This window comes from Amblyomma maculatum, chromosome 3 (genome assembly GCF_055883805.1).
Source record: "Amblyomma maculatum isolate TAMU_Amacu chromosome 3, ASM5588380v1, whole genome shotgun sequence".
Lineage (NCBI taxonomy): Eukaryota > Metazoa > Arthropoda > Arachnida > Ixodida > Ixodidae > Amblyomma > Amblyomma maculatum.
This window is the reverse complement of record NC_139346.1, coordinates 100,480,981-100,493,527: the sequence shown is the minus strand read 5'-3', so window position 1 is coordinate 100,493,527 and position 12,547 is coordinate 100,480,981. Positions and strand designations below refer to the sequence as shown.

Genomic DNA, 12,547 nt, shown 5'->3' with positions numbered 1-12,547 from the left:
TTTTCTTTGCAGCACAGAAGTACATACACAGAAGAAAACGCTTCTAATAAAGAAACAAGGTGAGACTCATGCACGATTATACATAGGGCAACTGGCAGATGTTTAAATGAAAGAGTGGCAGAACAGAAGTACAATGTGGCCAAACCAAGGAGGGCCAACTCGCCTTAATATTGCTATGACTGTCCTAGTGAAACCGGCTAGTCATTGGTCGGGGAGTGCACCGTTGAAGCAAGAGGCAGAAGTTGATGCATACGTGAAATAATAGTGGCACGCTTGATTCGCGAGATTTCAGCTGCGTGCTTTGGTTAAATTGCCAGAAAACCAAATCACGTTTCTCATTGGTCATTGCACAAGCCTGTAACGAGTCTGATTTCATTTGTATCTTTTGGATCTTTTTTCTCTAGATATGCTTTTGTGCTATAAATAAATATCAGCCAAAAGTTAGCGCTTTTACTTGTGTCTTTCTCCCCTCCCTGTCCATTCAGAGCTTCAGATTTCGCCATAATGAGTTTATAGAACATTTAGCGGTGAGGAGGAAAACAGCCTCAAACTTGAACGTGCCGCGCCACTCCTTTTCTCTGGCATGTGGTAACGCGGTGATAGCAGCTAAGATGCCAAGGCATTCTAAAGAGAAAGTGCGCGTGCGAAAGTGCGCACAGGATAGCATCTCCCGCCACCGATAACACTCTCTTCTACTTCCCTTACCGGTGTTTGCGTCATGTAGGCAATGCTGAATACCCATTTACTGGTAGTGGAACGCTTTATCACCAAACAAAAGCATCCTAGGGTAGAGTGAATGGATCCGAAATGGATAATGGTTCCTTATGATAAAATCCCAGTGGAGGTGTGAGAACTCCCGAAGTAGCAGCTGAAGCATTAAACAGAATATGAATGATCAGCTGAGCTAATGAATGTAGCGAAATTAGCATTGATACTAAGCATGACATGAAGCGGCTACGTTTTCTTGCTTTCACTGGCAGAATTCTCAAATTGTTATTGTAGCGCCTGCCTAGAAACTGCTTAAGAATAAAAAGTGCTTTGAAAGCTGCCCTAACGTGCTTGCTTTACCGAACCCGAGGCCAGTGATGCGCCACCGCCTCTCTCTGCGACATAAAAGTTGCACACTAATTGCAATCCGGCTTTGTTAAATATTCAAGTTAGGCTAGTTGGTAATTTCTTGTTGGAATCAGTTTGTAGAGGTAAAAACACGTGTGTTTACCTCTACAAAATGATTCCAGCAATCAGGCTTGTAGCTTTCGGACAACCCGATCAGAAGCATACATTTTTTTCATTCTTCACCAGATAGTTGGCCGCTGCTGAAAACCCTTATTTTTTCTGCAGGTACTTTAGTTCTTTCAGAAAGCAAAAGTTTGCTTTCGAATGTTCCGAAATGCCTATGTGCGCTACTTGTCGGCTGTGCCGTAAATAGAATCGCACATACCAGCATGACGACTGTCCTCTACTTCGCTGCTAGATGGCGCCACATACACAAAAGGCATTGAAGTGTTAAGTACTGCAATAATACAACTTTTACCACACTTGGAAATTTCACATAAATTCGGCCTGTGTTAGCATACGTTTTAAGGATTATTTCAGAGAAGTGTGGTGAAACAACGTTGAAAATGAATGTCACTACAAAAAAAAATGGCTGCACCACCTCATCTCCTCTCCAGTTTGTCCATAGGCCGATCTCAATATAAATCTAAATCACACTACCTTTTAGGTCTTCTGCGGAACAACTTCAGAAGGAAGCGTCATATGTAGAACTAGTGTTTGTTTTAATGTAAGTGCTGAGCCGCTACTGGCCGAACAAACTGGAATACCTAGCTGCCCTTATAATAAACTACTGTCAGTTCTGAGTGAAATTTCAGGTCGTCATGCTCAAAACGTAGACCAATATTTTTATTTTGAACAGTAATGAAGCACCTGGAGGGAGTAAGCCTCAAATGCTTAACATAATCTTTAAATATGAATGGCGTGTATATGTAATGCTTTCTAAAATATTCTTCAGTATGCCAGCGTACACGGCTTCCGCACTTTTGCCAACTCCTGTACAGTGAAATATATTGCTCTATATTTGGCGCATTGCTTTATTTCCGGAAGACGTTTTCGAATGCTGGTACAGCTATAACATATAATGAATACCTGGATAGATGCTTCTGGCTGAAGCTTCGCTAGCCCCACCGGAATGAGTGGCCATCATATTTTCAATTCAAGATTGCTCTTCAGTTGTGGTGCGCTCACGGGCACTTGTGCTAGGTAGAGCTGTGACGACTTTGGTGTCTTCTGTCAGTATGCTTGTAGTTGAAGGTTTGGTAGCATCTCTGGTATAAGCTGTCATCATAATTTCGTTTGAAGAATGCGCTTCAGTTGTGGTGCGCTCGCTGACCTCTTGACGGACACTGGTGCCAAGTGGAGCTGTAAAGCTCTTTGTGATTTCTGAAATGAAGCTTGGGGTTGTATGTTTTCTATCAGCGCCAGAATGAGCTGTCATCAAAATTTTGCTCGAATAATGAGCTTCAGTTGTGGTGGGCTCACTGACGTCTTCACGCACAGTTGTGCTAGGTGGAGCTATAAAGCTCTTTGTGGTTTCTGAAAAGATTATGGGTGAAGGTTTGGTAGCGTCGCTGGAATGAGTTGTTATAATTTCGTTTGAAAAAGGCGCTTCAGTTGTGGTGGGCTCACTGACGTCTGCACGCACACTTGTGCTAGGTGGAGCTGTAAAGCTCTTTGTGGTTTCTGATAGAAGGATTGTGGGTGAAGGTTTGGTAGCATCGCTGGAATAAGTTGACATAATTTCGTTTGAAAAATGCGATTCAGTTGTGGGCTCACTGACATCTGCACGCACACTTGTGCTAGGTGGAGCTGTAAAGCTCTTTGTGGTTTCTAAAAGGAGGATTGTGGATGAAGGTTTGGTAGCATCGCTGGAATGAGTTGTCATAATTTCGTTTGAAAAATGCGCTTCAGTTGTGGTGGGCTCACTGACGTCTGCACGCACACTTGTGCTAGATGGAGCTTTAAACCTCTTTGTGGTTTCTGAAAGGAGGATTGTGAGTGAAGGTTTGGTAGCATCGCTGGAATGAGCTGTCATAATTTCGTTTGAAAAATGCACTTCAGTTGTAGTGTGCTCACTGACGTCTTCATGCACACTTGTGCTAAGTGGCGCTGTAAAGCTCTTCGTGGTTTCTGAAAGGAAGATGGGGGATGAAGGTTTGGTAGCATCGCTGGAATGAGTGGTCATCATAATTTCGTTTGAAGAATGCGCTTCAGTTGTGGTGGGCTCACTAACGTTTGCACTGACACTTGTGCTAGGTGGAGCGCTCTTTGTGGTTTTTGAAAGGAGGCTTGTGGTTGAAGGTTTCCTAGCATCGGCAGATAGAGTTGTCTCCAAATTTTCACTTGAAGAGTGTGCTTCAGTTGTGGTGCGCTCACTGGCGTCTCTACGGTTCCTTGTGGTTGGACGTTCGCTCGTTTGGTAAGAACCACTTTGCATAGTTGTTTCAGTGACAGATGTTGTAGGTCCTCTAGTTGAAGATTGCTTGCCAACAGCGTCACGTGGGCGAAGTACGCAAGAGCCTGCTATGCAGACCATTTCCTTCCGGGTTGCCTTGAAGAGCTGTGAGGAAGAGACAGAGAGATAAACCTTCCTGTCATAAATGATTAATCACTCTAGTCCATGAAAGCGATAAAGCATAAAATTAAACTTTTTGCTCGGGAAACAGTGGAGTACCATTATTTCTTTTTGTTCTCACTGCGCTTGTCGAACAAAAAGTTAGTAATTTTTTTATCCTGTACACAACATCTGATAATACATAGCGAATCCAACCAAAGGAAATTTTTAGACAGATATCGCCGACCAGCAGAAAAATGTGTTAGAAGAAATGTCCACCTCAGCTGCGGAATCAGAATGCACTGGTATCTCTTTAGAACGTAAGCTTTATCTTAATTCACCACAAAGCGGAAGGCAACTGCAGGATTATCTTACTTCCCGTTGGTTATAAGTTTTTTAGGTAATAAATTGAGAACTGTAAGTTTTCGCAAGCCACAACAACAGTTATGAAATTACCGTTCAAATCTGACAAAATCTGCAGTTACGTGCCTGGAGACTAACTAGTTTAGAGCTCCAAAGTGGTCAATATATTAACAATTTCATAAAGACAGATCGCAGCACGGAACTTCTGTTAAAGCTCTTGGGCGGCCAGGAGTATTTATGCTTCACAATGAATATGTCACTTCAGAAATTGGTTAATAAGATAATATGTTTTGATCCCCTTTTTATTTGCTGCTTTCGGTGGGCTCGTTTATGCTGAAAAGTAGAGGCAGCGACAATCACAGACTATTTTTTTCTTTTTTTGTAAAACTTGGTTAAGGCATATTTGACTTGAGATGCTGACAAATAGTATGTCGGGCCAACCTACTAATTTTGCATGAGGTACTGCATGAGGATCACTCGCAACTTCTTCCTAGCGTGACGCGAGCATCTTGAATGACATTCCGTGTAACAAGCTCTTTGAGTTACAGTCGATGGTAATAACCTTTTTCTATTCCTTCATTTCTAACCGGAAAGCTAAATACATCAGGGTAGCACAATGCGAGTGCCGCTTCAGAGCGATTGCTACGAGAGTATTTTGCATATTTTGCAGAAGTTTACATATTGCATGCGGTAACGTGCAACTATAGAGAACTTCTGGCTGAGACAGGAATGTTAGTACAATATGCACTAACTAAACATTCTTGTTAGGCAAAGCGGCGTAAGCAACAATTTCTTGCTTTCTGACAGGAGCTTGATGCCAGGAGGCACTGTTTCACATGCGTAATTGTACTGGCTTTAGTAAATGTAGATTTCTTTATCGCAAGTCATAGGCGCACTAATAAAATCGAAAAAAAAATGCAAACCATTGAACGCCGCACCATTTGCGTTTTCCACAAAGAGATGCACCCGCTTAAGTCAAATTTGCGCAAAAAAAATAAATTTTATTGCACTGATTTAAAAATAGAATAATTCAAATATCTCACATATATATTGCAGCATAAATAGCACTAAAACTGAGCTTTAGTTCTTCCTGCTTTTTGGTTTAAATCATCATGAAACCTCATTTTCGAGGGCATATGTATAGGCTTCATACATTATAAGAAAGATTTCACTCAGTCGGATTGTAATTGAATAATCAACGTATAGAAGCAAACATGTAAAAATGCTGAAGCTTCTTATACTTTTTGCACCGGCAGAATACTGCTTCATTAGGCCAAGAATAAAATCACCGTAATAACAGTGTCAATGAAAAAAAAATACAAGTCCATATTCACTCTGCGTGTTTACAGCTCTTCGGAGAGACCAACCCTGAGTGAAGAGGAAACGATTAATGAGGAATACTGTATAACAAGCGATTCGCTTCTAAATACATATATGCAGAAATGGAATACAGGTGCAAAAAATACTTTACAATAGGCAGTGAGGAGCTGAAATTTATACAGGAATAGTGACCGCAGATGCACAACACGCGTGACAAATAATGCGAATAATAGGATTAGGGCGGTCGATATAGCAGGAAATGTAGCAAATGAGTCAATGAAAGAGATACGATGGCCACGCCTGGTACAAGAGCGTCTCTATTTGCTGGCTAAGAGAGGCGTATGTTTTGTGTAGGTCGCATTTTTAATTATGGTATGATGATTGCAAAGATTGCACTTTCTCCGTGTGTTATTCTGTTTCATTCGCACTTCCAAGAATACTGTTTTTATCCGGCCCTCCATTGCATATGGTTCTGTAAACACTGCATATTTTCACAAAAATCTAACGTTCGAAGAGAAGCTATTCACAGTGACACTAATGCGAGTTGTGCTCAAAAGTTGTGCTTTGCTAAAATACTCAAATATAGTGAACGTAATGACAGATCCCTGCACAACTTTCCATACCTGTCTGTACATCATAAGGCACAAACGTTTTTCAAGTCAGTATGAATAATGTGTGGTGGCATCTTTCGATGTACAGTATGTGTACATTGTGGAAGATCAAGAAATATGCACGCAAGGCCTAACCCATCAGGTGTGGCAACTAACGAAATACAGTCGTCCTCGTGCTCACTAATTTAGGATAAGAAGAGTGCTGCTGAGCTTTACGTCCAGGTACCGTCAGATCCATATTTACACAACTTCGCACCTCAAATGAAGCAGTGCATACATATAATTCATGTGCGTCGTTTCCATTTACTTTCTCCAGAGAGATCGTCACATTTTCGGACTTCTTGATGAGCTAGCCCACATTTTGTTTAAATGCCCGTGTGTTCATGCCAATCTTACACGCTGCTCTTACAGTATTGGATGTGAACACTGCAACGTATTAGAGCTGCATGAATATTACTTTCATACAAGATATTCAAAGATATTCAGTACCAAACTTGCGTAGTGAGCTCAATAATCAAGCGCATTTATTCACAAACGCGAGTAGGTTTTCGCGTAATATGAATTGTGACACTCACTCCGCATGGAATTCCATCCGGTTCATTTTCCCAGCGTAAGGGCCATCCTTTGCAGAGGTATGTGCAATGCACTCGATAATTCTTCCGCCACTGCAAAGTTGGTTGCAAAAATATGGTATAATAATAAAAGATGACAGAATAAAACATCCTTAATTTCAAATCATAAGAAATCGTACTACATGCGTGCAAAAAAGCCGACCAAATTTTAAAACCACTTTTGAAGCCACTCGCCTGATAACTTACTACGATGTTCACGAAGTCGATCTGAAATACAACTTGTAGCAATAATGTTACAGAGTAAACCTCGCATCAGCCTATAATAATATACCCTTACACACGGTATTAAAAAATTGAAAATTGCTATTCAAGCACGTTTTCAGTTTTCAAGCTTCACAAAATAAGCTCATGTATAGAATGTAGTGAGATCTTCAGCTCAGTATGAGCTCTGAACTCAGTAGTGAGGAGCGCAGGAAAAGCACTATTTCTTACTGATTAGGACGGTCACAAAAATAAGGGCCGTTCTCCGCATTGCGTTTGCAGAAAAGCTGAGTTGTCTCATTCAGAAGCGCGAACACTTTTTTCAGCCACCCGATTTTTACATCAAAGCGAAAAGCAGCATTTATCACGATGCTCATATGCAATCGCTGATATTATTGAACGCTATTTGTAAATTTGTTTTGTTGAACAAGTGTGCAACTTAGGATCACATTCGGCACCGTTTTTTGTGCCCATTACAATTCGCAGACATTTGCAAATTGCATGCGCAAAATATTTTCTGTCGAATTTCCAGATTTAAAAAAAGCTGATTTTTTTCAAAGAATAAAAAGTGAGGGGGCACTTCCGTGAAAAGAAGCGGACAATATTTACTCTTTTTAGCGATCATATTGGTAACGGCTTGGATTATGTTACAATAAGAAAAGATAATTGTATTTTGGCTGGAAAGCGTCACAGGCCCCTTCTAAAGAAACTCCTGCGTTGACGGTTTTGCGAGCCAAAGGTCTCGACCAATGGCAGGTGACGGCCGACACCTTATTTAACGGGGAGTTTTATGACTGAACGAGACCTAATGACACTGCAAAGTTGGGAAGAACTACCAACTCTTGTTACTGATTTAGGGTGGATGGGAATCAACCTTACAGGCCCCTGGATATCCAGTCAGGAACGCTAATTTTTGTCAGCGCAGGTATGACTGCGCGTAGTTTAAGAGCGTTCTATGTCCTGCGTCCGTTTAAGACCGGTAGCTAGATAACGTGGTCGCACATTACTGCATGGTAATAAACTCGCATGACAGTTTTGAGGCTGAGATCAGGGATTGGTAATTTACAAAGCAGTAACTATATGAACGCGACTTAGGTGCCGCAAGTGGAGCCATTATTAGGAGGCATTTAAGGTGTCGCGTCGTACATTTAAAGGCGCAACTTTTTCATCGACATCTTGCCTACCAGACCAGCACCAACGTCTAACACCAACAAATGGGTTTGGAAATTTTATAAAGTAATTTCGTCTCTCTTGGACAAGCCGTCTTCGTCAACAAGCAGATTCATATGGTCTGTATCCTCCGAAGTTCCTGCGCTAATGTGCGAGGGCGCTATGTCGGATATAGTGGTGGTGGTAGTGGTGGTGAAAAAAACATTTAATTAGAAAATGAGGGTGTGCAGGCCCAAAAAGGACCCTTTACATGAGTGGAGTCCTTAGTCCGGGACCCGGCTGGGACAATGTTCGTGGAAGAAGAGTGGGCCAACTTTATATGTTCCAGAATTTCTCTCTTTGCCTGGAGAAGGCAAAAGTTTTGATATTTGTGTATTTAGAGCATTCGTGTTGCGGCGGTCGCATTTTGGAGCACGTGGAGGGTGTCTGGGTTGCGGTTTAGTGAACTAACGCCATAAATACTGTTTTTTATCGCGTAAGCACTGCTACGCGAGGTTTCAGCCCGTCGCGTAAATCCACCCGATAGCCACGTTTGACCTTTAGAGCGACCGCAGATGGTGCTCTTCTTCAAGCCGTCGGGTAAACCCGGTCGGTAGCCACGACGCGCCGCCGAAGAAAAAAAAAGAAGAAGAAGAAGGAGACGAAGAAGAAGAAGAAGAAGAATAAGAAAAGCGATTACGAGTGACAACGGCGACGACGAAACGAAACGTAGGAATGGGCGCCAAATAGCTGCGCTTTAAATTGTGAAATTGACATAGCGCGCCGAATACAATTTTGTTTCAAAGCTTTCAAAGTTCTTCATGTTGGAATAGCCAGCCCATGAGACACGCGCACCCCTCCTTGCAGATACAAAAAAACTAGCCGAAGTATTTGATAGCACGAATTTTGATCTTGCCGAATTCAAGACATCAGTATTATTGCTTCACTGTTTCGGTGTCTCGACGTTAACTTTGTAGAGCAGCCTGTAAACGAAGCGTGTTTTTTTACATTTCAAGCATGGGAAGTATCAGAGAATACTAGTCATCTGATATCTTTGGACTTGACGAATTCGATGACCTTTCTCGATTATGCGAAGGTACGGAAGCTAGGCCACTCCAAGAAACAAACTGTGTGTAGTGCAAAACTAGTGTCTTTCCTTGCTGTTAATAGGTAGCATTGTAGCCGCGACTAACTTACCAAGGCCACGCTCGCTGTGGAAATATTTTGTTCTGTTTTGTTTAAATTGCAATGCTCACTCCTAATGTGTATCCGGTCCACAAGGAAAAGAAGGTAAAACAGATATGAGCGTCGCGTTTAGCGGCACTCCTGGCACTGCGCCGCCACACTGCATTGTTATTATATGAATTAGTCTTATTGAAATTCGGACTCATTTCCTTGTAGGTAATCTAGTCTAAGCGCATTCAATAATCTCGCGATTGAGTACCCATTTACTAGGCAGTAAAATTCTTAGCAAGCAATATTCAGGTGCCAAGGCGGGGTTTAAGAGGTGCCAGCAGTGCTTGCCTCTCTGCGCACTCGAAGAAATGATTAGTTAGTCATTTTAGCAAAAACTTCAGATCATCTTTTCAGACGAGCTTCAACCAATCTACACTGACATGCTCCTCACCATGATAGCGCATTATCTAACACCTTTGGTAAAAACGGCCACTGGGTATTAAATTAAAAAAATATCTGATTCCCAACATCTCTGCCGTTCTGCCAGCTCCATATTAGTGGTTGGCTTTCCCGTACAGCGCTTTTTAAATCGTAGGTAGCCCTCTAACTCATACAGACTGCTCATTGTTAGCAGCTATGAGATATCGAGCGCCAAAATATAAGCACAGTCACTGTACTCTGCTGGTACAAAAAGTAACATTTTGGATTATTTATTTAAACTGTTTTTCACATTATCGACAGAGTACAATTTACTTTGGGCGATATTTTCCCTCCTTCTTGGCGTCGTTATAAATTTAAAGTACAAACATAACGAGCTTCAAATTGATGTTTTATTTCGCATCTGCAATACGAAATAACAGTCATTGCTAAAAGTTGGAGTGACAGCCCGATGCGACAGAACTGCATGCGAGCGGTAAATGATAGTGTAGCGAGATTTTTGTATATATGTAAATTGGACCCACATCTCTCTGATATGTAACCCGTTCTCCTTAACATTTCCTTCGGAGCGCCTTTTTAGTCGGAAATGCAGTTATTTTCGTGATGGGTGTTATCTTGACATTTGTGACCACTGCTGCCCTTGCCAAAACTTTTGTGCAACTCTATTAATCGTCCACACGTTTCCCCTTCATCTTTTGGTTTTGATTTTACACACTTTAGTGCCAAGCTGCGGTAATAATCTTACTCTTAAACTGGAGTAATGTATTAGCTTGCAAGCATTTATATTGCAAGGTTTAGACATCCATGTCGCATTTTATTTACTGTTAGGGTCCATAGTTTGTACCAATGCGGTCGAAGTAAAGTGCAAACACTCATTTATGAAGCGGAAGAAGCTACAAATAAATATCTAACACACAGACGGGCGAATGTCTCATGTTCATAGCTGAAGTACAAAGTGATGCACACTGTAAAACAAGGAGATTGCCGCCGTGATTCTTCACTATGAAATATTTTACTGATGCTTAAACACTATAAGTATTTTGGTAAAAATATTAAATCTCTCTTCTACCCTAGTTGTACTGTACTCCACATAATGCAGCCCGGCACGTATTGACGATACAGAACAAAATTATTCTTCTTTCTTCAACACATTGTTTGCTTACCGGGAGAAGAGGCAAAGCTCTTTCACACTGGGAAGAAGGCTCTTCACGTTGTTGATACCATGCAAAAAAGGGTAATAGTCACGTATGAGTGCTTTAGCCAGTGCATTGTCTTCCCATTCTTTCGTACGGAAGAAGAGAAAAGGAGCGCATATCTGAGATACTTAGTATCGACTTCTGTTTGAGTCAGGCCTTCGTCATGCATGATAAAGAGGGTATGTTATTGATGATTTATTCCTTTCCTTTTAAAGGGACTCAGACTTATCTTCGAATCTGACGATTGGACGATCATAAAATAATAGGCGATGATACAGGTCATGAATATCAAGTGAATTGTACTTACAATACACTTAGGTCAACTGCAAGTTACAGAAAAAAAATCAGAAGGAGAATGCTCTGATAAACTGCAACTTAAAAGCAACAACCTCGAATCGAAAAGTTACTTTGCAGAAACCCATTATTCGCCTGTGCATTTCAGTTAAGGTGTTGGTAGCGTGGAATTAGGAGCTAAGTACGAAGCGTCGATCTGCATACGAGTGCCGCAGTTCGCTTGCATTTTAACTTATTAACTCACATAGAAACACGCGGGCTTATGTTCAGCGTCATGGCTAATGTGTCATGAGAAATCGACACTGCCACGTGGTCTAGATTCAGCCTGTAACTCAGGATCCCGCCGATAAAACTAAAACTAAATTTATCATGAATAAATCAGATACCGCGCTATCTAGTCAGCACATCCGCACCCTCTCCTGTCATTTGGTTTTTCCTCCCACTTTCCTCCTGCACACCGCTGTTCCTTCTGCACTCCCGTTCCATGCATAATTCTTTTTAGAAGTGCTGCCTTTTTCATCGGCCGTCAACAACGAGGAGAGATAAAGAAGCCACAAGCAGGTGCACCAGATGCGACTGAGTTTTAGGAGTGGACAAAGAAATGAAGCTTCTATTTCACACATCTTGGATACTGAAGCTTAACGGTAGTCTAATTGCCATCCAGAGGGCTCACCGTCACCTCGGTGAACAACAGAGTAATTATTCAGTTCCCGCTTCTAATGATACCAGACCCCCTTATCAAATAGGCATCGTGGTTGCTTTTCCAGCAGCTCATCACGGACATCCTTAAAAGTCGCCATTATTAGTGATCGCGGCAGCGCGAGGCTGTGCCCTTCCCGAAGGTAGCCCCCTTGGGCACCGCAGTTGTGCTGATGACGGCGGCGGTGAGAGACGCGATAGTTTCCCCGCTGTGCATGAGATGCAGGGAGGGATGGAGCTAAATATGGAGGGTGGGGTGGCAGCAAATTTGAAGAACTTCGAGGGCAGTATCCGGTTACTGTGTTCAAACACTGTTGCCTAGTTCTGACTCAAATCAAATAATCACTCACCAAAACCAAATCAGCCAAACATACCCGAGGTTTTTTCTGCGCATTAAAACATGCGATTTTGGAATGTCAGAATCTCTGTAGACATTTGTTCAGTACACCTGCAATAACGGCCGCTGTTTAAAAACCTGCTGTGGGAGACACATGCGACAGACATATATTTTACCTGCAGCAGTGATGAAATAGCAGGTGAAGATCGCACAAAGAAGGGTAAACGCAACCTGGACGCTCATTTTTCACGTAACGGTCAATCACTGGAGTGAGCACTATTGCAGGAGCTCCGTGCTCGCTTATATATACCCACGCCGTTTGTTGCAATTATTCCTAAAGATCATTCAGCGGTATTGCAAGCGGAAGCACTACATATCAGAGAAGATATCCGTGGTGAATAGCCTGACCGACCTTCATGGACTCATGCAGTATAGAGGCAGTGAGGAATGTTTCCGGTTCTCCTGCTTATTGGTCATCAATATTTGAAAACATTGACTCACGACCGTGTTTATATGGATGA

At 42.0% G+C, this 12,547-nt stretch overlaps 1 protein-coding gene across 1 annotated transcript; it reads right to left on the bottom strand.

The window, feature by feature from the left end:
* Positions 1-2,062: 2,062 nt before the first annotated feature.
* Positions 2,063-12,314, bottom strand: LOC146195428 (uncharacterized). The gene is made up of 4 exons (XM_084597823.1): positions 12,203-12,314; positions 10,664-10,704; positions 6,480-6,569; positions 2,063-3,616 (listed from the first exon to the last, which is right to left on the bottom strand). The coding sequence occupies exons 1-4, from the start codon at positions 12,267-12,269 to the stop codon at positions 2,213-2,215; spliced, it is 1,602 nt and encodes a 533-aa protein (XP_084453949.1). The 5' UTR covers positions 12,270-12,314; the 3' UTR covers positions 2,063-2,212.
* Between the last annotated feature and the right edge of the window lie 233 nt (positions 12,315-12,547).

What these genes read in the sequence shown, in the direction of transcription:
- LOC146195428 (XM_084597823.1), bottom strand. Translation starts at nt 12,269, where the DNA reads ATGAGCGTCCAGGTTGCGTTTACCCTTCTTTGTGCGATCTTCACCTGC. An exon ending in CTATTTCATCACTGCTGCAG is followed by an intron (nt 10,705 to 12,202) that starts GTAAAATATATG and finishes AACAACGTGAAG; the next exon opens with AGCCTTCTTCCCAGTGTGAA. An exon ending in CGGATGGAATTCCATGCGGA is followed by an intron (nt 3,617 to 6,479) that starts GTGAGTGTCACA and finishes TCTTCCTCACAG; the next exon opens with CTCTTCAAGGCAACCCGGAA.